The sequence below is a fragment of the Pleurodeles waltl genome, chromosome 5 (assembly GCF_031143425.1).
Source record: "Pleurodeles waltl isolate 20211129_DDA chromosome 5, aPleWal1.hap1.20221129, whole genome shotgun sequence".
NCBI lineage: Eukaryota > Metazoa > Chordata > Amphibia > Caudata > Salamandridae > Pleurodeles > Pleurodeles waltl.
In genome coordinates, this window is record NC_090444.1 from 1,853,484,251 (window position 1) to 1,853,509,078 (window position 24,828).

The window sequence follows — 24,828 nt, forward strand, 5'->3', positions numbered from 1 at the left end:
ATCCAATGTAGGGAACCAGAGATATGAAATTTCAAAAATGATATAAAAATTGTGCATTTTAGCTCCAAAAAGCAAAAAATGCCACTTGTGTCTATCTGGTTGCGCTCGACCCGGACAAAGTCAAAATGTTAGGCTGACTGTGATGGAGTGCGGGTTGTATAAGCAAAGGTCTAGGCCCCAATCAAAAGTTTACCTTTGGACTTAGGGCCTCATTACAAGTAGGGCGGTCCGAGGACCTCCCTACCCGTGGATAGCTGTTGGACCACTGCACTTCTGGCAGTCCGACCACCATATTACGACCCTGGTGGTCAGACCGCCGCCTCCGCCAGGATCAGGGATCCCGACAGGTTAGCGGCAGGTGAAGTCTTCGTCAGCCACAGCGGCCCTGAGTTCAGCACGCCGTGCTGATCACATCTCCCCTGCCATGAAAAGTCTGGCAGAAAGATAGTGCTGGGGGCCACAGGGGAGCCTTTGCACTGCCACGGAATGTGCACTGTCTGCTGGGGGCACCCCCTGTGCGACGGATTGCCAAGGTCAATGCCGCTGCACTGTTTACACTGGGCTGATGGGCAGAAACCTCAGAATATGGAGGTTTCCACCAGTCAGCCCAGTGGAAACATTGCAATCGGCCCCGGGGGGAGAACGCCACCTCAGCGGAGGTCTCTTCTCCATGGGGCTGGTGGGCAGACGGTTGGCTAGCCAGTCTCGTAATGAGGCCCTTAGTCTTTTTCTTGGAGCTTTCCACTCGACGACGAGTCCTTGAGTTCCTCAGATCTGGAGTCCGATTTGACAACGTCGGCCTGCTGCAGCAAGATGTCCCGGTGAGCCTCTGAAAGTCTTTGTCCTCAACGCTGACAGTGAGGAGCTCCGGAGCTTTCAGCAGGACAAATTAGCACTGTCAGGCCGATTTGCAAGTCGACAACAGAGGCTTGGCTCTCGAGGTCGAGCCAGTCTCCTCCTGGAGCATTTCTGCAAAACTTTGCAGAAAGTTTCCAAACTTTGAGTTCTTGCATTTTTTGTTTCCTATGTGGAAAATAAAGGTCCAGAAGCACCAGCCAAGGGTAAAGAGACTTTGGATTGCCTCTTAGGGGCTAGTATTCAATCTCCCACAATGCACCTGTGCAGTCCAGGAAAATCCAGTTGCAACTGGTCAGCTGGTGTAATCCTCTTTTTGGCTTTGCAGGTGACTTCTTTTACCTCTCTTGTACCTGTTGCTGATCAGGGAGTCCACTCCATTCACTTTGAGTCAGGCACAGCCCTTTCTTGGTGGACCCTTCTGAGTGGAGCCAGTGCCGTCTTTGGGTGCAGTCCAACGGTCCAACAGGGCAGTCCTTCTTCTGAGGATGTCCTGCAGCTCCCCCATATTTATCCTCCAGTCAGGTCTGTCAGTAGGGGGGTGGCACCCCAACACATAGGGGTAAAGCTTACTCCCTCTGCTATGACCACTTCCTGTGAATTGTGGCATATTTTTGACCGAGAATGTATTGTTCTCCCAAAAATCAAAACAGAGAAATTCTCTCATTGGTGTGTGTGTCTGTGTAACCCAACGCAGAGGTGACTACACTCACCTTCCGGCCCCTATCCTAATCTAATTAGGGGGGCTCCCATCTGGCTAGAGATTAAGGAAGTAGGGGCTGGCCTGGGTCCTGTGACATCTGTTCTCCTGCCTTTGAAGTCCAGCCTATCTCCCCAGCACCCTTCCTCTCCCTGGCTTCTTCAGGAAGCAAATCTCGTCCCAGCAAATGGCTGTATTCTTACAGCCCCTGGCCTCTTCGCACCTACTCAGGGAGCGGCTTGGCTCAGGCTATCAAAGGCTGACCAGTCAGAAGAGGCTGCTACAGGGCTGTTTTAGGTAACTTTGGGATTTCCTGTAAAAGTTATTATAAATCTGTCCTTGCCAATTTGTTGAATTTATTGTCACCATTATTTTGATACTTTGAATGATATGTCTATCTAGCTCTAATCAAAAGTTAGACTTTATTAAATTTAAGAAAGCCTTCTCATGTTAGCTTATGGGGTTAGCAGCACCACAATAGAGAAAACTGCTTTGGCTGTTTTTCCTTACCAGGGCATGTAAAACATATTTTATATTGTCCCTCTTTTCAGAACCAAGCACCCTATCCTTGGGGCACCTGGGGCAGCCCTTAGGGGTGACGTATAAGCTATAAAAAGGTAGTTTTGGACTTTGGAAGTACTTTTAAACCCAAAGTCAAATTTGGCCATTGTTTTATTTTAAAACCAGCCTGCAAGGCAGGGCTAGCTTAAAAGGGACACCACTACAGTGCACCCCTAAATGCATTAAGCCCATTGGGGCCTCTGAATCTACATGCCTTACCATATACTAAAGCCTTACAGGTAGGTTGTGTCTGCCAATTAAACTTATGCCAATTACCATATACCTTTAGAGGCGAGAGAACCGGCCCTGTGCCTGGTTAGCAGAGCCCAGGGCACTTTCAGAGTCAGAAACAATCAGCATCAGTCCAAAAAATTGGGGCGACCTGGGCAAAAAGGATGACTTTCCCACAAGGTGGTTCTCAGAGCCAACAAATACCAGTGCCGCGCACAGGGATAAAAAGGAGACTACTGTTGTCACCACATTTGGGTTTTAACAACCCTTTGAACTGGACACGCCCAGTAGTTGATCGGTTGTACTGTTTTGATCACTCTGGCATTCGCCATCACCAACAGCGAGGCTGCGTCATTTAACTGAGATGTCATTATGCTAAAAGTATGCAATTCATATCTCTGTCTGAATTTGTCTTTAGAAACACCACCCCAAATATGAGCACCCCCTAATCACACTTAATGCTTAAGAAATCAATGAATTGTGTATTCATAAAATATGTTTCTTCTATTCAATTTTTCGTGTGTGGCTACTTCTAAATGCAAATGGCCGTTTTTGTGTTTGAAAGCCACACTGCATGGTCTTTCCTTAATAAAAAAAAAAACAGCTCCTTAAGTTGTTAAGTCTTTGAATATCTTTGAACTGTTTTAACAGTCTCTTGGGATCAAATGCCTCTTAAAAGCCAAATAAATCTGCCTTTCTCATGGCAAGGACGATCAGGAAAATAAAATGTTTAAATATTTTCGTGTAGCAGGCAGAAAAAGGTTAAACAATTTCTCCCGATCTTTACATAACAAATTTGCAACATTTTTGACCATAAACAAGTTTTTGACAAAATGTATGAGTTTGAAAAAGCCAGGAAGCACCATTAATGCAAGCAATAGTCTTTATGTTACCTAAAGATAGTTGGCTTTATCATTGGTTTCGGCAGAGGTCTCGGGCGAACTCTGCAATGTGAGAACATTTATCCCCAAATATGTTTCTGTCTTTTAGGTCTTCCTGAGGAAGGAGTCAGAGGAGGTGGAGAATGAAGCCGGAGGGAGCGCTCAGAAGCGGCTGTGCTCTGGTGTCACCCGCTCGTCGCCGGAGACTGGGTCGCCGTTTCCTATGGTGAGTAACTTCCATAGGTGTAGCTCTGATGCTTGAAGTGTGGGTGGATGTCCGGGGCCACAGGGGCTCGGAGCCACAGGGGCTCCGGGCACAAGGGCTTTGGGTCACCAGGTTCATTATTCCTGATATTCTCCCATGCAAGGATAATCAGTGGTCCCTGAGACTGCAGAGAGCACCCCACTGGTTGTACGGGGGTTGTCTGAACACTGTTAGGTCCCACACTTGTCCAAGTGATCTACATGATAATGAAGAATGCAAAGCAAAGAAATATACTATAGATGATAAGGGCCTGATTTAGAGTTACTCCATCACAAATGTGAATGATATCCCGTCCGCCGTATTACGATTCCCATATGATATATGATGGAGTAAGCCATCTAAATCAGGCCCTAAGACATCAAGAGACCATTAAGGACATGTATTTTGCATTGAATTTATGAAGTAATCTTTGGAAACCACATGGGAATGAAGCAGATCTCTAGCAACATCTGTAAGTCCAAGACATATCTGTCATTATCCTAACTCTATCGGAGGGCAGCTCTGACCACAGGAGCATGGGGCATGTCTGCGCCACACAGACACCATGAAGAAAACTGTGGTGTGGTCTCAGTGAAAGAATACGGTTTAATGTGCTCAGAGCTGGCAAGAGGCCCCGTGTCCTGTGCAGCACCGTCAGACACCCCTGGTATGTTAGCCACCAGCAGACATTGAGGCCTGTAGATTCCCCTTAAACATTGCAAGGATAGGCCCCAAAAATAGCTTTTGGAAAAAAGTCCAGTCTCGCTGAAGATATTGTCCCTCCAGCTGGGGGAAGTTTGGCAATAATGAGGCAATCTAGAAAGCAAGAGCAAACACCACTTGTTTGCCTCAAATTATTTAACTCTTTCGAAAGTCCCTTACAAATTAGGACTCCTTTGCTTCCAATATCTTTTAAATTGCATCTATGCCATTAACTTTAGGAAAAAAAAGTCAGATAGCGCATTGCCTTTTTGGCAGTTCTTTAGTCTTCCTATGTTCTTTTACTCTGTATTCTCTCTTGAAAAGTTTGGTTCCTGAGTTTAAACTGCAGATGTGTCGTGGGATGTATTGAAAAAACCCACAGTAAACCAGTTCTCTCTTTATGTGTAGAGGGTGTGGTTCAATCCCCGCAGAAATAACTTAGCTTGCCAGCACTATTTACTGTTTTATAGAATAAATGTTAGAAAATGTTTGTCTTGTTGGGGGGGGGGGGGGTGAAATTGTTTTACACAGTGGAAAAGTCTGAAGGCCATTACTCTAAACTTAACCTAAGTTCAACCTAGCGTAACCCTTCTCAGGCCGACTCCAGCCCCAAACCCTAATACTAAACGCTAACAAAGCCTTACCCTTCTGTAACCGCGCCTTCAACCCCACACTGATAACATCACCCCAAGCCCACGGGTCAGCGAAGGGGAGGCCTGGGCTTTGCCAGTGCTTGTTCCATTAAACAGGACTCCCTGTCTCTAGCACAAGATCTCAGTTTAACATCCTCCCAAAAGCCGCCGACAGCTGAGTAACTGAACTCTTGACTGTGCTTTGTGCTCAAATGGTGCAACTCACCCCCTTGGGCCTGGAAACAATGGCCCTGATTTCTCAGAAGTAAACCAACTGCTGTATTTTATCATGAATCTCTGAGCTGATGCGGTAATTTATTGGTAGAATGTATATCTTTTGCTGACCCAATCAAGTTTTATTTGTTTAAAGTGTCTGTTCTATAAATATATTCCGTTTTTAATAGTTTAATCGCTGTTTTGTTTTAAAGTTCTGATAAATGCCTGCAGTTGTGTTAACAGGGGATTCCATACTGTCTTAATACCTACTGTCGTCCATGTTTACATCCTGGCAGGACTTGGGGTGCAGCAGCGCCTCGTCACCCCCCAAGGATGATTTTCGGAGGCAGGATGCATCCTGTGGGGTGAAGCCTGGTCCCCGCGGCTACGATGATCCCCAAAGGCTGGCCAGCCTCAGCTCACACATCGCGCAGTTCAATCGAGAGGCGCTACAGGTAAGGGATTCATCAACCCTCCTGGCTTGTTTCCAAGGTTCTGGGGGTGCAGCGCCTGGATGCGGAGATACAGGAGTGCCTGATCGCCCAGGGTGGTGTTACCCCCACCCCCCCAGCACCACCAGCAGGAGGGTTCAGGAGTGTTCAGCTTTGGAGATATACTGACCCCCTTGACTCATATGCAGTTCACTTTTCATTTCAAGGACGATTGAAAAAAGGAGCCATAACAATGGAAGAAAATGTACATGAAATATCCAAAAATATACGATGCAAGAAATGCAAGGCCCACGTGATAAATAAAGTGCAACAAAACGGAGATGACCCCAAACGGGTGAAAGCTGTGTGAGAAAGTGGAGACTAAGGAGGACGTGGTAACTGCAATAGTTAGAGGCTGACAGAGAAGCGGAGGGGGCGGTGGGGGTTCGCAGCCCGGGTCAGCGGGGCGTCCGCCCAGGCCGGATGGGCTTGGAACACTTTCCCTTCCCGGTGACATCACCCTCCTGGAACAGGCGCGAGGAGAGGGAAAACAAGGGCGCATTCTGCAGCCTGGGAGCACGTGGTGCCCGCGAGAGGCTCATGTGATGTGTGTGACCAGCATCCCTGGGCCAGGGGTCACCCCGGCTGGAGGGGCAGAGGCCTCCCTGACACAAGCATTGGCAAAGCCACTAGAACTGGCTTGAGTTTTGAGCACTGAGGAAAACAGAACAATATAACTTGTGTTTGAGCACTAAGTACAACAGAAAAAAACAGCACTTCAAAAAAAAAAAACATGATTGCTTTCTGTATAAAACGTATGTTTGAGATACAGAATTTAACATGTGGGAGTGAGTGTATTATTGAGATGTGAAACTGTCCCTCATGCACTCTAATTCGAAGTACTCCATTGGAGGCAGGATGAGACACCAGACAGTTAGTAGCAGGATGTGAGAGAGTAATATTCCTCTGGGTGGGAGGCAAAGTCCACTTAATGTATATTTGAAAGAACTGGTAACAACAAACCTAGGGAACAGCTGTGCTGGCAAGAAAAACCGAGCAAGCGGAAATGACTGTACATTCTGTCAGCCACAGTTGATGGGGGCTGCAGGGACAGCTGCCACCCATAGCACGCGTTTCTATCTGTGTAAAAATGTACCTTACTGCACGGATTGTGTCCCAGTACTAGGGGTGGGGAGTAACCACCCTTACTGCACGTTGTTTTGCAATATTTGGGTTATGGAGTAACTACCCATACTGCCCAGATTGTGTCACAGTACTAGGGGTAGGGAGTAACCACCCTTACTGCGTGTTGTGTTGCAATACTAGGGGTAGGGAGTAACCACCATTACTGCACGGATTGTGTCGCACTTCTGGGGGTAGGGAGTAACCATCCTTACTGTACGGATTGTGTCGCAGTACTAGAGGTAAGGAGGAACCACCCTTACTGCACGGGTTGTGTTGTAGGACTAGGTGGTAGGGCATAACCACCCTTACTGCAAGGATTGTGTCACAGTACTAGGGGGTAGGGAATAACCACCCTTACTGAACGTTGTGTTGCAATACTAGGGGTAGGGTTTAACCATCCTTACTGCACGGATTGTGTCGCAGTACTAGCGGTAGGGAGTAACCACCCTTATTGCACGGGTTGTGTTGCAGGATTAGGTGGTTGGGCGTAACCACCCTTACTGCAAGGATTGTGTCACAGTACTAGGGGTAGTGAGTAACCACCCTTACTGCACGTTGTATTGCAATACTAGGGGTTGGGAGTAACCATCCTTACTGCACGGATTGGGTCGCAGTACTAGGGGTAGGGAGTAACCACCCTTACTGCACAGATTGTGTCGCAGTATTACGGGTAAGGCGTAACCACCCTTTCTGAAAAGATTGTCTTGCAGTACTAAGGGTAGGGAGTAACCACCCTTACTGCATGGGTTGTGTTGCAATACTAGGGGTTGGGAGTAACCACCCTTACTGCATGGGTTGTGTTGCGCTACCAGGGGATAGAAAGTAGCCACCCTCAATGCATGGGTTGTGTTGCAGTACTAGGGGTAGGAAGTAACTACCATCCGTGCAAGGGTTGTGTGACAGTACTAGGGAGTAACCACCTTTACTGCACGGGTTGTGTCACAGCACTAGGGGTAGTGAGTAACCACTGTCAGTGCACATGTTGTGTTGCTGTACTAGGGGGTAGGGAGTAACCACCTTTACTGCACATGTTGTGCCGCAGTACTACAGGGTAGGGAGTATCCACCGTTAGTTCATGGGCTATGTCACAGTACTAGAGGGATAGAAAGTAACCACCCTTAATGTGCGGATTGTGTGGCAGTACTAGGGGGTAGGGACTAACTACCCTTACTGCAGGGGTTGTGTTACAGTACTAGGGGGTAGGGACTAACTACCTTTACAGTACAGGTTGCGTCACAGATCTAGGGGTAGGGAGTACACCCTCAGTGCATGGGTTGTGTCACAGTTCTAGGGGGTAGGGAGTAAGCACTCTTACTGCATGAGTTGCCACACTACTAGGGGGATAGGAATTAACCATCCTTACTGCACAGGTTGTGTTGCAGTACTACGGGTAAGAAATAACCACCCTTGCTGCACAGGTTGTGTTGTAGTACTAGGGATTGGGAGTAACCGCCCTTACTGCACAGATTGTGTTGCAGTACCAGGGGGTAGGGAGTAACACCCCTTAATTCAAGGGTTGTGTTACAGTACTAGGGAGTAGGGAGTAGCCACCCTCAGTGCATAGGCTATTGTGCAGTACTAGTAGTAGGGAGTAACGCCTGTTACTGCATGGGTTGTGTCGTAGGGGTAGGAAGTAGCCACCCTTATTGCATGGGTTGTGTCACAGTACTTGACGGATAGGAAGTAACCACCCTTAATGTACAGATTGTGTCGCAGTACTAGGGGTTTGGGAGTAACTACCCTTATTGCACGGTTTTGGAGTAACCACCCTTACTGCACAGATTGTGCTGCAGTACTAGGGGATAGGAAGTAACAATCCTTAATGTAAGGGTTGTGTCACAGTACTAGGGGTAGGGAGTAACCACCCTTATTGCATGGGTTGTGTTGCAGGACTAGGGGGTAGGGAGAAGCTACCCTTAATGCATGGGTTATGTCACAGTTCTCTGAGTAGGTAGTAACCGACCTCAGTGCATGGATTGTGTCGCAGCACGAGGGTGTAGGGAGTAACCACCCTTAATGCACATGTTGTGTTGCAGTACTAGGGGAAGGGAGTAACTACCTTAATGCACAGGTTGTCTCAGTACTAGGGATTAGAGTAACCACTCTTAATGCATGGGTTGTGTCGCAGTACTAGGGATAGGAAGTAACCACCATATACATGGGTTGTGTCGCAGTACTAGGGGTAGGGAGTAAGCACCCTATGCATGGGTTGTGTCGCAGTACTAGGGGTAAGGAGTAACCACCCTATGCATGGGTTGTGTTGCAGTACTAGGGGTAGGGAGTAACCAACCTATGCATGGGTTGTGTCGCAGTATAGTGGTAGGAAGTAACCACCCTATGCATGGGTTCTGTCACAGTACTAGGGGTAGGGAGTAACCACCCTATGCATGGGTTGTGTCGCAGTACTAGGGGTAGGGAGTAACCACCCTATGCATGGGTTGTGTTGCAGTACTAGGGGTAGGGAGTAACCATCCTATGCATGGGTTGTGTCACAGTACTGGGGATAGGAAGTAACCACCATATACATGGGTTGTGTCGCAGTACTCGGGGTAGGGAGCAACCACCCTATGCATGGGTTGTGTTGCAGTACTAGGGATAGGAAGTAACCACCATATACATTGGTTGTGTCGCAGTACTCGGGGTTGGGAGTAACCACCCTATGCATGGGTTGTGTTGCAGTACTCGGGGTAGAGAGTAATCACCCTAATCACGGGTTGTGTCTCAGTACTACGGGTAGGGAGTAACCACCCTATGCATGGGTTGTGTCGCTGTACTAGGGTTAGGGAGTAACCACTCTATGTATGGGTTGTGTCGCAGTACTAGGGGTAGGGAGTAACCACCCTATGCATGGGTTGTGTCGCAGTACTCGAGGTAGGGAGTAACCACCCTAAGGATGGGTTGTGTCGCAGTACTAGGGGTAGGGAGTAACCACGCTATGCATGGGTTGTGTCGCAGTAATAGGGGTAGGGAGTTACCACTCTATGCATGGGTTGTGTCTCAGTACTAGGGATAAGGAGTAACCACCTTATGCATAGGTTGTGTCGCATTACTAGGGGTAGGGAGTAACCACCCTATGCATGGGTTGTGTCGCAGTACTAGGGGTAGGGAGTAACCACTCTATGTAAGGGTTGTGTCGCAGTACTAGGGGTAGGGAGTAACCACCCTATGCATGGGTTGTGTCGCAGCACTCGAGGTAGGGAGTAACCACCCTAAGGATGGGTTGTGTCACAGTACTAGGGGTAGGGAGTAAGCACCCTATGCATGGGTTGTGTCACAGTAATAGGGGTAGGGAGTTACCACTCTATGCATGGGTTGTGTCTCAGTACTAGGGATAAGGAGTAACCACCTTATGCATGGGTTGTGTTGCAGTACTCGGAGTAGGGAGTAACCACCCTATGCATGGGTTGTGTCGCAGTATTAGTGGTAGGGAGTAACTAGCCTCTGTGCATGGGTTGTTTCAGAGTACTGGGGTTAGGGAATGATTACAGTTAATGCACGGGTTGTGTCAAAGTACTAGTGGTGGGGAGTAACCACCCTTACTGCACGGGTTGTGTCACAGTACTAGGTGTACGGAGTAACTACTGTCAGTGCACAAGTTTTGTCACATACCAGGGGGTAGGGAGTAACCAAGCTTACTGCACATGTTGTGTAGCAGTATTAGGGGGTAGGAGGTAATCACCCTTACTGCACGGGTTGTGTCGCAGTACTAGGGGTAGAGAGTAACCACTGTCAGTGCCCAAGTTGTGTCACAGTTGCACGTGGTAGGGAGTAATCACCCTTACTGCACAAGTTGTGTCACAGTAGCAGGTGGTAGGAAGTAACCACCCTTACTGCACAAGTTGTGTCACAGTGCTAGGGGGTAGGGAGTAACCACACTACCCAGGCAGTAGTGTCCAGACCACCCAAACCGTTCCACCTGCATGGGCTGGCGACCCTCCTCACTATGCGGGCAGTAGTGTCCTGGGCCACCCCCCGGACCCCTGCATGGGCTGGTGACCCTCCTCACTACGCGGGCAGCAGTGTCCTGGGCCACCCCAAGCCTCCCCCGTCCCCCTGCATGGGCTGGTGACCCTCCTCACTACGCGGGCAGTAGTGTCCTGGGCCACCCCGAGCCACCCCCCGGCCCCCTGCATGGGCTGGTGGCCCTACCCGCTACCAAGGCAGTCGTGTCCAGACCACCTGAAGCCGCCCCCTGCATGGGCTGGTCCATATCCTGCATCAAACCTCCCATCATCCTTGGACAGTGATATTATTCAGGTGTCCCTGCACTGGTCACAGATGTAGGGGTGTCTTTTAGAGGAGAGTAAAACTGATGTCTTACCCAGGGCCGGCTTTAGTGTTGGTGGCACCTGATGTGACAATGTTTTTGCCACCCCATCACCTCCTCCTCGGATTCCCTCATTACCACCCTCCAACAGTGCCCCTCACATCTCCATAGCCCCTCTCTCACATACATTTTTTTTGTTTTAAAGCGCTGGTAAAGGGTGGCTTTATTAATCCACTCAGCTTTCCACATAAAATACAGATCTGTTCTTTGCAGCAGGTACATTAACCCTCTACGCTACTTTACAAAGTCCAAACTGCCACTAGAGAAAACACACTCTCTCTCTCTCTCTCTCTCTCTCTCTCTCTCTCTCTCTCTCTCTCTCTCTCTCTCTCTCTCTCTCTCTCTCTCTCTCTCTCTCTCTCTCTCTCTCTCTCTCTCTCTCTCTCTCTCTCTCTCTCTCTCTCTCTCTCTCTCTCTCTCTCTCTCTCTCTCTCTCTCTCTCTCTCTCTCTCCATTTTTATTGCTGCCTGAAAGTGGACACAAGGAAGTGTGCAGCAGGTGCTTTTAATCATAAGTTACTGCTAAACACAGCGCCCAGTGCGGCTGCACCAGTCGCACTGCCCTAACCTGAGATTGATGCCCCCAGGCAGACTCACCTGACTCCCCACCTTCCTGTGTTGCAGGCTGAGACCTGGGTCCGAGGGAAGCTGCGGGACCTGAAGGACGGCTGTGACCCCCCGCACACCCCGCTCCAGGGCTGGGAGCAGGCGGCTCTGACCCTCCAGAGGGACACGAGGGACTTCGAGAACACCCTGACCAAGCTAAGCCAGGTAGGCCCCGCCGTGGACTGTTACAGGGTCACCTACGGGTTCACCTCAGCGCTTCCTACGTGCGCCCTATGTAGCGCTTAAGGGACCCGAGGCACTTGGAGGTACATCATTTGCCAAGATCACACGATGCGCTGCAGTGGGGAAGCCGGGTAAGAGCACACACGGTTAGTAACAGCCACTACAGCGCATTCCAGCTTGCAGAGCACAGGGTCTCCTGACCAGCAGCACTCGAGAACCCTGTCTAGCGCCTAGCGCCGAGGCGCCGACGTCTATCTGCTTACTTTTCTACGAATATTAAACCTGGTGTATTACAATGAAACGTAAATATTCCTGTAATCCCCTGCGCATCACCTGTGCATCAAGAAATGTTTAGTAGAAGGACCGAGCTTTCTGTCTGATTTGCGTTTTTTTTAATAGGGGTGAGTAAAAAAAAAAAAAACGGAGTGGAATGCTTGAGTACCTGTGGGGCCCTGTGTTAGCACCCTAATAGTTTTATAGGGATGGTGGAAAGCTGTGCGCACTGCACTGCGCCCGTGTGGAATTACACCCTTCTTGGGCCAGATGTAGCAAGCATTTTGTAACCGCAAAAAATGCATTTTGGTATGTACGAAGCCTAAATTGGAGTATAAATGGATTGTGTCTGACCCTGCTGATGTAGGCGAGCAACTGGATATTTTTGGGAACACTACGACCTACAGGTGCTTTAGGGAAAGGAGTGAATCTGAATATTGTCCAGTGCTATGAAATGCACCCTTTGCAGCGCTTTCTGGGATGAATGTTCAATGTGTCAATGAAGCAAACTGTGGCCATGCTGACCAGATTCACGCACTTTTGTCAGGGTATATGTAGGGAAGACGCCATATATCGCTGCCTTTCAGCTAATCTGTGTTGGAAATGGTCTCTCCGAAGGGTCACCCCAAGACTTTTTGCCTTCCTCCTCTTCTTTTTCTGATCTCATTTTTGCTGGCTTTAGGACTCTGGACACTTTACCACTGCTAACCAGTGGTCAAGTGCTCCCATAGAACATGGTAACATTGGTTCCTACCAAATTGGCATACTTAATTTACTTATAAGTCCCTAGTAAAGTGCACTATATGTGCTCAGGGCCTGTAGATTAAATGCTACTAGTGGGCTTGCAGCACTGATTGTGCCACCCACTTAAGTAGCCCCTTAACCATGTCTCAGGTCTGCCATTGCAAGGCCTGTGTGTGCAGTTTCACTGCCACTTCGAGTTTTAAAAGTACTTGCTAAGCCTTAAACTCCCCTTTTTCTTCATACAAGTCACCCCTAAGGTGCGCCCGAGGTAACCCATAGGGCAGGGAGCTATGTACATAAAAGGCAGGACATGTACCTGTGTGTTTTATATGTCCTGGTAGTGAAAAACTCCTAAATTCGTTTTCCACTGCTGTGTGGCCTGCTCCTTTCATAGGCTCGCATTAGGGCTACACTCATATACTGTTTGAGTGGTAGATTCTGATCTGAAAGGGGTAACCAGGTCATATATAATATGGCCAGAATGGTAATAGAAAATCCTGATTTTGTATTATTATTTTAGAAATGCAACTTTTAGAAAGTGAGCATTTCTCTGCACTGAAAATCCATCTGTGCCTTCTAGCCTGGCTCCAATCAACGTCTGGGCTGGGCTGGTTGACAGCTCCCTTAAACATTTCACCCAGACAACCACAAACACAGGATGCTCAGTCACACCTGCACTCATCTGCATACTGAATGGGTCTTCCTGGGCTGGAAGGGTGGAGGGCCAGGATAATTTGGATTGTGTTGTGACTTACCCTGACTAGGATTGTGGTCCTTACTTGGATAAGGGTGTATACCTCTGCCAGTCAGAGACCCCATTTCTAACAATCTGGTTCCCCTATCATGTCATATGATTTTCTGTTGCAGCATTTCCAGGCCAAATGCCACATGATGTCATTAGGGTGAAATCACCAGTGTGTTAATCTGTGGTTGTGAAACCTAAAAGTCCTGCCTCTTTTTGGTCACAGAATCAGCAAGTATGTAATATGTTCAGAATGTGCCTGAGGCCCCAGGGTGAATACAGGGCGGGATTGGGGAGCCAAGAACAATCCTGGCAAAAAAGCTCAAACCAGCCCTGCTCCTTTCCTTTCCTTGCGCTCTCTTTATTTTTCCATCTGTTCTCTCTCTCTCCTTCTCTTCACTGTCTCTGACCTCTTTCTTTCTTCTTTCCCCTCCCACCCTCTCTTGAAGCCTCCCTGCGCCTTCTGCAGTTAACCTCAGGGAGCTGAGGAAAGTGACGGAGGCACCAGGAGCGGCCCTGGGCTCTCAGAACTGTCCGGCCCACCTGGGAAATGGCCAGTGGAACTAAAGGTCTGTCCGGCCCTGCGTGAATTGTATGGCGTGCTGCAGGTGTCATGCAAGGGATGGGACTGAGGCGCCGGCGTGCTGCAGGTGTCGTGCAAGGGATGGGACTGAGACGCCGGTGTGCTGCATTTGTTGTGCAAGGGATGGGACTGAGGCGCCAGCGTGCTGCAGGCGTCGTGCAAGGGATGGGACTGAGGCGCCAGCGTGCTGCAGGTGTCATGCACGGGAAGGGACTGAGGCACCGGCGTGCTGCAGGTGTTGTGCAAGGGATGGGAGTGAGGCACCAACGTGCTGCAGTTGTCGTGCACGGAATAGGACTGAGGCGCCGGTGTGCTTCAGGTGTTGTGCAAGGGATGGGAGTGATGCACCGCCGTGCTCCAGGTGTTGTGCAAGGGATGAGACTGAGGCACCAGCGTGCTGCAGGTGTCGTGCACAGCATGGGACTGAGGTGCCGGTGTGCTGCAGGTGTTGTGCAAGGGATGGGAGTGAGGCGCCAGGGTGCTGCAGGTATCGTGCAAGGGATGGGACTGAGGCGCCGGCATGCTGCAGGTGTCGTGCAAGGGATGGGACTGAGGTGCCGGTGTGCTGCAGGTGTAGTGCACGGGATGGGACTGAGGTGCCGGTGTGCTGCAGGTGTCGTGCAAGGGATGGGACTGAGGCGCCAGCGTGCTGCAGGTGTCACGCAAGGAATGGGACTGAGGCGCCTGCGTGCTGCAGGTGTCGTGCAAGGGATGGGACTAAGGCACCAGTGTGCTGCAGGTGTTGTGCAAGTATGGGGATGAGGCACCGGCGTGCTGCAGATGTCGTGCACGAGAAGGGACTGAGGCGCCGGCGTGCTGCAGGTGTGGTGCAAGGGATGGGGCTGAGGCGCCGGCGTGCTGCAGGTGTGGTGCAAGGGATGGGACTTAGGCGCCGGCGTGCTGCAGGTGTCGTGCAAAGGATGGGACTGAGGTGCTGGCGTGACTCGTATGTTGTGCTGCAGGCTAAGCTGCTCGTCTTCTGGACACAGGAAGACCCTCCAGTAGGCTGAGAATCAGGGGGTACTATTTGGGTGAATGGAGAGAAGGGTAATCAGTGGGTCCATGTGCAATATAAATTATGCAGGTGCAATTTTTCCATAATGTCACTTTATACTTGTTACAAGAAATTCCTAAAATTATGCCATTAGATCACAATTGTGGCACATTTATAGCACGGACTAGAACCACCCGAATGCAAGCGAATGTGTTTTACTGTAGTTGTTTGTTGTGGTATTTTTTTAGCACAAAATTCATCACTGCATCAAAATCTAACACAAAGACGCATTTCCTGTTAAAATAGGGCACTAAATGATAGAGTCATGTTTCATGTATTTGCACAAAATTGTTCATAATTTTCCTTGGATTTTACGTAGTTATGCAAAAGCAAATTATGCAAATTTCTACAGTCTGTAGTCTTTGCCTTTCCTACTTGGAAAACAGTCCAGAGGGAGCACACGGAATTTACATGTGGATATGCATATAGTCTCAGCCCTCTGAATCATTCTGGCGAGCATCACACACATGTGCCGCTACTCTCCATACACTAGGGGGCTGTTTTGGACACAGTTTCCAAGGATGCTGTTATCACCGCCCATCACTGCTTCTGGGGCATAGAGTTGTGGTGAGTGTAAGTGCTATGGGATGATTGCAGGGATCCCAGGCGAAGCTCAGCGGAAGCCCAGAGCTCCTTTATGTAGATCCCTGATATTACAGACAGAAGTGAGCGTAAGTGCTATGGAATGAATGCAGGGGTGCCGGGCGGAGCTCAGAGCTCCTTTATGTAGATCCCTGTTATTACAGAAGTGAGCGTAAGTGCTATGGAATGAATGCAGGGATGCCGGGCGGAGCTCAGCAGAAGCCCGGAGCTCCTTTATGTAGATCCCTGATATTACAGAAGTGAGCGTAAGTGCTATGGAATGAATGCAGGGATGCCGGGCGGAGCTCAGCAGAAGCACAGAGCTCCTTTATGTAGATCCCTGGTATTACAGAAGTGAGCGTAAGCGCTATGGAATGATTGCAGGGATGCCGGGCGGAGCTCAGCGGAAGCACAGAGCTCCTTTAGGTAGATCACTGTTATTATAGAAGTGAATGTAAGTGCTATGGAATGAATGCAGGGATGCCGGGTGGAGCTCAGCGGAAGTCCAGAGCTCCTTTAGGTAGATCCCTGTTATTATAGAAGTGAGTGTAAGTGCTAAGGAATGAATGCAGGGATGCCGGGCGGAGCTCAGCGGAAGCCCAGAGCTCCTTTTTGTACATCCCTGATATTACAGAAGTGAGCGTAAGTGCTATGGAATGAATGCAGGGGTGTCTGGCAGAGCTCAGGAGAAGCCCAGAGCTCCTTTATGTAGACCCCGGTTATTATAGAAGTGAGCGTAAGTGCTATGGAATGAATGGAGGGGTGCCCGGCGGAGCTCAGCGGAAGCCCAGAGCTCCTTTATGCAGATCCCTGTTATTATAGAAGTGAGTGTAAGTGCTATGGAATGAATGCAGGGATGTCTGGCAGAGCTCAGGAGAAGCCCAGAGCTCCTTTATGTAGATCCCGGTAATTATAGAAGTGAGCGTAAATGCTATGGAATTAATGGAAGGATGCCTGGCAGAGCTCAGGAGAAGCCCAGAGCTCCTTTATAGGATCCCTGTTATTATAGAAGTGAGTGTAAGTGCCATGGAATGAATGCAGGGATGCTGGGCAGAGCTCAGCAGAAGCACAGAGCTCCTTTATGCAGATCTCTGTTATTATAGAAGTGAGTGTAAGTGCCATGGAATGAATGCAGGGATGCCGGGCGGAGCTCAGCGGAAGCACAGAGCTCCTTTATGCAGATCCCTGTTATTATAGAAGTGAGTGTAAGCACTATGGAATGAATGCAGGGAAGTCTGGCAGAGCTCAGGAGAAGCCCAGAGCTCCTTTATGTAGATCCCGGTAATTATAGAAGTGAGCGTAAGTGCTATGGAATGAATGGAAGGATGTCTGGCAGAGCTCAGGAGAAGCCCAGAGCTCCTTTATGTAGATCCCGGTAATTATAGAAGTGAGCGAAAGTGCTATGGAATGCATGGAGGGATGCCGGGGCGGAGCTCAGCAGAAGCCCAGAGCTCTTTTTTTGTAGATCCTTCTTATTATAGAAATGTTTCATGCGATGTGAGAGCTGCAGGACTGGAGATGCAGGTCAGGGATACAAGGGGATTTCACTGAGGTATTTCATTCCATCTTGTAGTTTAGGCCCTTTGGACATGTTGAGTCTACCAGGACTTGTTTCCTCTGCATCCCACTGAGCTCTTACTCAAGGTCTAAACCATTATTGTAGTGTTCTATCTGTCCAATGACAGCACTGTGGTGCCTCGTAAGTGGTATGAAACACTATATAAATGCAATTGGAAATCAGTACATCTTATGTCCCTCTTGCATCTTTTCTACAGATGGCTGAGCATCTCATCAGCAAACAAACTCCAAATGCAGACAACATGATTAAGCAGCTGCAGGCTCTGAAAGACCAATGGCATGTGCTGAAGCAGACAGCAGCCAATCAGAGCAAGGCACTGGGCGGGGCGCGGACCCTACAGGAGTTTAAACGGAAGGCGGATGAGCTGGAGGCCTGGATACGAGAGAAGGTACTATGAGACTTCCAGACAGGATCTTATCAATAGAGTAGTAGTCACACCTATGCAACAGGGTTGCTCCCACCAGTGGTTTAAAAAATACCCATCAAAAGGGCCTTGCAGATTTGCCAACTAGGTGAATCTGAGTGTAAAGTTATTCAAAAGTGTGGACACGCCTCCACTCCTCGAACAAGGGAGTGGACTCAGATTTATGAGTGTAAGTTACTGCAGCTGAACAACAAACAGCACTAAATCCAGCACCACACATGGCCAACCACAGATATTGCAACACTCTCCCATCGGAAACAATGGGGATCAGGACTTTAAATAAATCCCCATAGGAAGTAATGTTAAATTAAATTGACTTATTTCATCTTTTAAATAAATTATAAAATATTAATGAATAAATATATAGTGAATTTAATGTTAACAATTTCAGTATAATTAAAAAAAATATATTAGTTTGTGATAAAATATTTGAATTTTCATTTTTCAAACAAATGCCATTTTTTTTTTTTTAATTCCATTAATTTAAATGAATTAATTACATACATTTTTGTAATTTTCAATACAAAATAAATACATTAAAAGATTTCACTTTAGATGGAATTCTGTAAAAAATCTTTACAAAATGTTAATTTAATTTAATATAATTATATTAATTAGTATTTAATTTAAATTTAAGTGCATAGTGTTAAGTGTTTAAAATACATATATAACGTTAATTGCCATTATTATTTAACTTAAAAAATGTTTTACATTTAAAAAAAAAAGTTTAATAAACATTTTACATTTTTTGTGCGCTTTACCATAGGAAGATCTGCCCCTGGTGGTGGCGATCTCCCTATGGTAAAGTATAGAGAAAAGTACAAAAGTTTAGTACATTTTAAAAAGATTAATAAAATATTTTATGTTGAGTATTAATGTAAAAATATTTTAAATTTGTATTTGAAATGTAGAACAAAATAGAAAAATGAAAAAAAAAGAATGACTTAATTTAAATTCAAAATGTAATTCTATTGAGTATATTAAACTAAATTGAAATTATTTTGCTGAAGTTTAAATTATAAACTTGATGTATAGAATTAATTCAAGGTAATGTAATTACTTTGAATTCAAAAGAATGTTACATTATTTTTTAAAGTAAAACAATGTAACATTTTAAAATAAAATAAAAAGTTTTTTTTAAAAACATTTTTAAACATTACTTTTTTTATATTTGTAACTACTTTAAATAAGTGAATTTAATTTTATATTACTTCCTTTTGGGTTTTATTTTAAATCCTTACTGCCATTTTTTTTAATGGAAGGGTATTGCAGTACCAGTGGTTGGCCATGTGTGGTACTGTACTTACTCCAGCTCTGAGCTGGAGTACATCTACTACTGTTTTGTGTGCTTTTTGGTTGTAGTATCTTCAAAGTGCAGTTTGTGAATAGCCGTGAACTTACTTTTTTGGGTGGGCGCATGTCCCTACCTAAATCCCTCCCTAACCCTAGCTAAACCCCGTCTTACCAGTGGCGTAGCATGAATGTCATGGGCTGTGGAACAATGAAGGAAAACAGCCCCTGTGACTGCTTGGGGGTAGTAAAATACATCATTCTCCCACTGCACTTGCTGCACCAATGGTACCCACATCCCGCTCCTTACTCCTCCTTAAACTCCTCCCACTTACTAGTAGTAAGTTGGCCCCTTTTTCCAGCCCCACCCACAGTTCCTCCCACATTGTCTACTAATTAGTAAACTTACATGTGTGAGGATCTCCCCACAGGAAAGATGGGAGCGGCGGAGATTTTCGCTCGTAGGTTTGTGAATTGCATTTTGTAGTCAGTAGCACTACATTAAGTTCTACAAAATGCAGTTTGTGAATCAGGCCCAAGGGTTATTTTTTTATTGGTGTTGTTAGTGTTTGAGCAGTGTTGCCTCTTCGCCTCTGGCCACATTAACCCAAATCCTGTCACTCCCCTGGCCCGGATACTTCAAGGGTTCACTGAAACCTGTCAGATATGTGCAAAGTCAGAGTAAAAATCTTCACCTCTGTTCTGGACGGGTGGCCCACACACAACAGACCTCTGGCTAGGGAAGGGATCCTTTCTTTTACTGGCTTTCCTAACCATGTCTTATCTCTTCCTTCCTTCTTCTCTGCATTTTACTTCTTTCCCTTTTTACAAATCTCTTCGTCCTCCGTCTCATGCACTTTCTCCCTCCCTTATGTCTTTCATGTTATTACTTTCCCTCTCTCCTGCCATCCTCACATCCTGCACGGCCGATCCACTTTGGCATACCTCTTGCTTTTCGCTCCATTGTTCTTTCGTTCCCCTCCATCTCTTTCTCTTCTCTCCATCTTTCTCTCTCTCTCTCTGTCTCTTTCTCTTTCTCTCCTTCTCCCTCTCTTTGTCTCTCTCTCTCTCTTTCTCTCCCTCTTACTCTCCTTCCCCCTCTCTTTCTCTCTTTCTTTCTCTCTTTCTTGTCTCTCTCTCTCTCTCTCTCCCTCTCTCTTTCTCTCTCTGTCTTTCTCTCCCTCTCTCTGTCTCTTTCTCTCTTTCTCTCCTTCTCCCTCTCTTTGTCTCTCTCTCTCTCTGTCTCTCTCTTTCTCTCCTTCTTCCTCTCTTTGTCTCTCTCTCTCTCTTTCTCTCCCCCTCTCTGTCACTCTCTCGTTCTCTCTCTCTCTTTCCACCCCCTATCTAGGAAGAGAAGCGGTGCTCGGCCGTCCTCCCCGAAGACAGCAGCGACAAAATCCAGCTGGCCCGGCGCATACTGGACCTGAAACAGGTAGGTTTCACTTACCTGCAGCGAAGGTGGCTTACTAGATGAGAAGTATCTTCTGACTCAGAGGAGTGTGTATGTGCCCTCATGGTCACAGGTTCATATCCCAGCAGGCTGACTCAGCTTTTCATCCTTCTGTTAATGATAAAATGATTACCACTGAACAATAAGCATTATCGACCTCAAAATGGGTCGCATTACACCATCATTCCAGACCCCTTGTAGTTCCCGAGTACCTTCTCTATTGTACCCCCACGCTGATGGCTGCTTTCCCCTCCCCTTCGTGTCTAGGTGTGCCCTTTATAAGTCACATATATCACTCCAGCTCATTACGTCCACTGTCTCCAGTCCTGAACGTTTCACCTACAAATCATTGTTTTCAGATGTGTTTATCTAACTACTTCAATATTAGCAAAGTAAGACTACACCACCCAAAATGCATTTGGTTACCACATAATTCCCTAAGAGCGGTGGTCAATATAAATAGCTCTATCTGTGAATTTGCACAGAAGTCTAGCCGCCTGGAAACACCCACCTGTGGCTTAAGATTATCCTCCGAGCTAAGGGTTGTTTTCTAATCCCGGCCCCAGAGTATAGTGCTACTTGCAGTCCTGTGCTCTTTGGCGCACACCGTTGAAGTAATGACCTTTTATCATATTATTTACTTCATGCCCACTGTATAGTCCACATGTTGAATTAAAGTCTGGAAGACGTATATTCTCATTCTTTCGAGGCACCTTCATCACTGGGGGTGATAAGGCTGCAGAACTGCTGTTTTACGAAGAGCCCACTGTCCATGGGACACACCTCTGATCAATGCAATATCAACAGGTCCCTGTGACTCTGATGAACAAACCAACCAATACCTTAGAACCTTAGATGACATGCAGAGTCCAAATATCATACAAGACCATCAAAATTGTATGAAAACGTAATACAAATGCACTAGCTATATTTCTCAGGTCGAGAAGGGTTAGAAGCTTTCCACTGCTGCAGGAAAGAGACACTTTTCAAACAAGAAGGGTTTTGACAACTACATCATATATCTCCCAAACTACAGTAGCATAGGTCTCAATTTTCCCAGATGGGACAAACAGGACTACAAGTCCCAGAAAGCAAAGCAGACACCTGAACTGGATGAACCACTCACTGTAAGAAGGTAGATTACTATTTGATATGGGCAGTCGCTCACGCAAGGACTATTAACACTAACCTCTCAGGGTGAACACCCCAGGTCCTTAAATTAACCTGAGCTCAACCCTCTGGTAGTTATGGCACAGAGCAGGCAGGCGGGCTTTACTTCGGCCAATGAGTAACCTATGTATGTTTTATCAAACCAGTAACAAAGACAGAGCACCAAACAATAAAAATCCCAAACTGAATTTGAAAAATAAGGTAAAAAGTAATAAAAAATGATGCAAAGATCCAATAAGGACAACCAGAGATAGGATTTTTAAAAAAAATTGTATGTAAAAATGGCACCAAAAAACAAGAAGTGCCAATGATGGTTCATGGAATGGCGGCCCGGGACTTTGGCGTGATTTCAGGCCAACCGCAACGGAGAGCTGGTTTGTCATGATTATAGATTTTACCTTCTGACTTAGGTCCTGATTTATAGTTCGTCGGATGGGGTCACTCCGTTGCAGATGTGACAGATATCCCATCTGCCTTATTAAGATCCCATTATATCCTATTGGAATTGTAATACTGCGGACGGATATCTGTCACGTCTGTGACGGAGTAACGCGTCCGACAAACTCTAAATCAGGCCCTTCGTTGTTTCTTATGGAGCTCAAGATTCTTCATCTGCGCAAGCCTAAATCTGTAACCGCAGAAGTTGCATTGAGGTCGTACACCTTTGCCGCGTGGTCCTGCTGATGGCTCTAAAGGTCTTGCAGGTCCAAACATTTTTCAGTGTTTCTGGAGCAGCTCTTCTGGGTCACTTCTAAGACTCCCAGGATCTTAGAGACAGCACTAAGGGGCCAGTACTCACTCCAGCAGAGTTCACTCCAGGACCAGTTGGCACAGAGCAACTGATCACTTCAGAACAAAGGCCTCTGGCAGCTTGTTGTGCCCCCATGCTACACAAAGTCGGTCAACTGACTCCTTGAGTCACTTCTATTTCCTGGATTCAAGATGGAACAGGTCCAGTCCTTCGAGGCTCCAATCAGGCAACAGACAGCAGGTCCAGTGCACTTCTGATCTTCTGCAGGTCCAGAAAGTGTTCTGAAGAGGGTTTATTGGGGTGCCACATTTGTTTGAGTGCACAAGCTAGTGGACAGCGGGCACTTCTGGACACTCCCTAACCAATGGAGAAAAGGTTTGTGGTGGCAACCCTGCCCACTTTTGCAGCACATACTCTTCGCCTTACTTCGAACAGCCCCATGGCCCATCTCACTCCTAAAATACAAGATGTGGGAACCCTTCTTCTCTTGTGCAAAGCTCTGGTGCACTCCTAAAATACAAGATGTGGGAACCCTTCTTCTCTTGTGCAAAGCTCTGGTGCACTCCTAAAATACAAGATGTGGGAACCCTTCTTCTCTTGTGCAAAGCTCTGGTGCTCTGGTGCCCATCCAGAGGTAAAATGAGCAGTCCCCTTCCTTGTGTCCACTCCAAACCAATTCTAGGGGTAGCTTCCCTCCCACTGGGTTTAGAGCCAGTCTGGCTAGTGTGGGCCAGGGGACAGAGGCTTTTCCTTCTTCTGGTGTCTTCTTATGCTAAACTAGGAATGGACTGGTCTCACTTCTGCCCTTTCAAGTTAATGAAGTTCCTAGGTCCATCCCAGCTGTCCTTCCTGGGCTGATAGGAATCAAATACCGCACAAGCACTCCATCCTGTTACCAGTCCTATACCATTGTTCTGCTGTGGAAGCCGTTTTCACAGCTCATTAAGGTCAAGAACTTGGTAGACAGCTGCTGGTGGGCTAATGCAAATTAGCCTCCAAGCGCTTCAGGCAGGAAAAATGTAACTTTCTAAAAGTTACTTCTCCTAAATATTTAATAAAATTCAAACTTCACTAATGAGTTGGACTTTTCTTAAATATCATTTTAGCCATTCCCTGTCAATGTTACTGATTAAAGTTTATCACTGCACTTTGACATTTTCTAGGATCAAGGTATAGCCCTGCTAGTGAAATAGCTTTCAGTTTCAGTCATTGGAGGTGCACCCCAACTGTAATTTCTTACATGCTCCACTTTTAAATACCAGGCACCCTATCCTACCTTGTGGGTGACAAGGTGAACTTTGTTATGACTTAATAATGTTTAAAAGTAATGTCTCCCACATGTCAGAAAGGTTCATTTTGACAGTTTTGACAGCAGGTTTTTAGGCTACTGCAATCAGCCTGCAGAGTGTAGGCATGAAGCCATGTTTCGTTTCACAGGTCCACTCTGTGGATGGCACAAAGTGCTGCAGTCCACAGGTGGCATTCACCTTCCAGGACCTGGGTGTATTCCCTCAACTATACACTAGGAACGTATAGGCAAGTTAAATATGTTAGCCAGGGGTAAGCCAATTTTACCATGCTTAAAGGGGGCCCAGACATGCTACTCCTGCTTAGCGGGGATAAAGTGTACAGAGTTTTAAAAAACAGCAAAAATATGGTCCAGAAAAAGGCATAAAATATGGGGTGACCATGCAGAAAAGGCAGATGTGCTACACTTCTGTATAGACCTAGGAAACCTCTGAGCTCGCATTAGAGGTCTGTGATGTCTGTGGGTCCTAATTTCAGCTCAAGACTTAGGGGCCTGATTTAGGACTTGGTGGGACAGGTTACTATGTAACAATGGTGACAGATATCCCATCGCTGAAATCTAAATCCCATTGGACATGATGGGATTTAGATCTTGGTGGACGGGATATCCAGCACTGTTGTGATGGAGTAACCCATCCGCTGAGTTCTAAATCAAGCCCTTAGCCTTTCATCCTTCAAAAGCTAATACATTTTGCTCTGCTGAGTTGGGTGTTTATGAGAAGCACTTCGGTTTGTGCTAAGCACTATATCAATGGTCAGTGCAACTTTGTCTCCTCAGGAACAGCAACGGTTCCGGAACCTGCAGGAGGAGGTGAATGGCCTAGCCCAAAAGCTGGAGAAGCAGGGGAGGAACGAAAGCAGGGGTATCTCCGCTCGACGCAAGCACCTCAACAAGATGTAAGTAAGACTGCTAGGGCAAGGATACACTAATAGGACCTGCCTAGTGCCTACGCAGGAAGGACGAGAGCAGAGCAAGACCACCTGAGCCCAACACAAGCACCGCAGGAACCACTGGGGCTAGGGCGCACTAACCGGACTGCTAACCAAAGCAGACCAGGCTGGCTGCATGGAGAGTTCCAGCCCTCTCACCCAGGAAGCACTAGAGTTTCACCTAAGTAACAACAG

At 47.1% G+C, this 24,828-nt stretch overlaps 1 protein-coding gene across 2 annotated transcripts in view; it reads left to right on the forward strand.

The window, feature by feature from the left end:
* The window catches only part of LOC138296871 (uncharacterized), a 246,381-nt gene that overhangs the window by 64,577 nt on the left and 156,976 nt on the right, over window positions 1-24,828 (forward strand). For both annotated transcript variants that reach the window (XM_069236360.1, XM_069236361.1), the window contains exons 3-8: window positions 3,338-3,454; window positions 5,319-5,477; window positions 11,589-11,735; window positions 17,507-17,698; window positions 20,373-20,456; window positions 24,482-24,600. In XM_069236360.1, coding sequence (XP_069092461.1) covers window positions 3,338-3,454; window positions 5,319-5,477; window positions 11,589-11,735; window positions 17,507-17,698; window positions 20,373-20,456; window positions 24,482-24,600 — 818 coding nt within the window. The remainder of the gene's footprint in view (window positions 1-3,337; window positions 3,455-5,318; window positions 5,478-11,588; window positions 11,736-17,506; window positions 17,699-20,372; window positions 20,457-24,481; window positions 24,601-24,828) is intronic.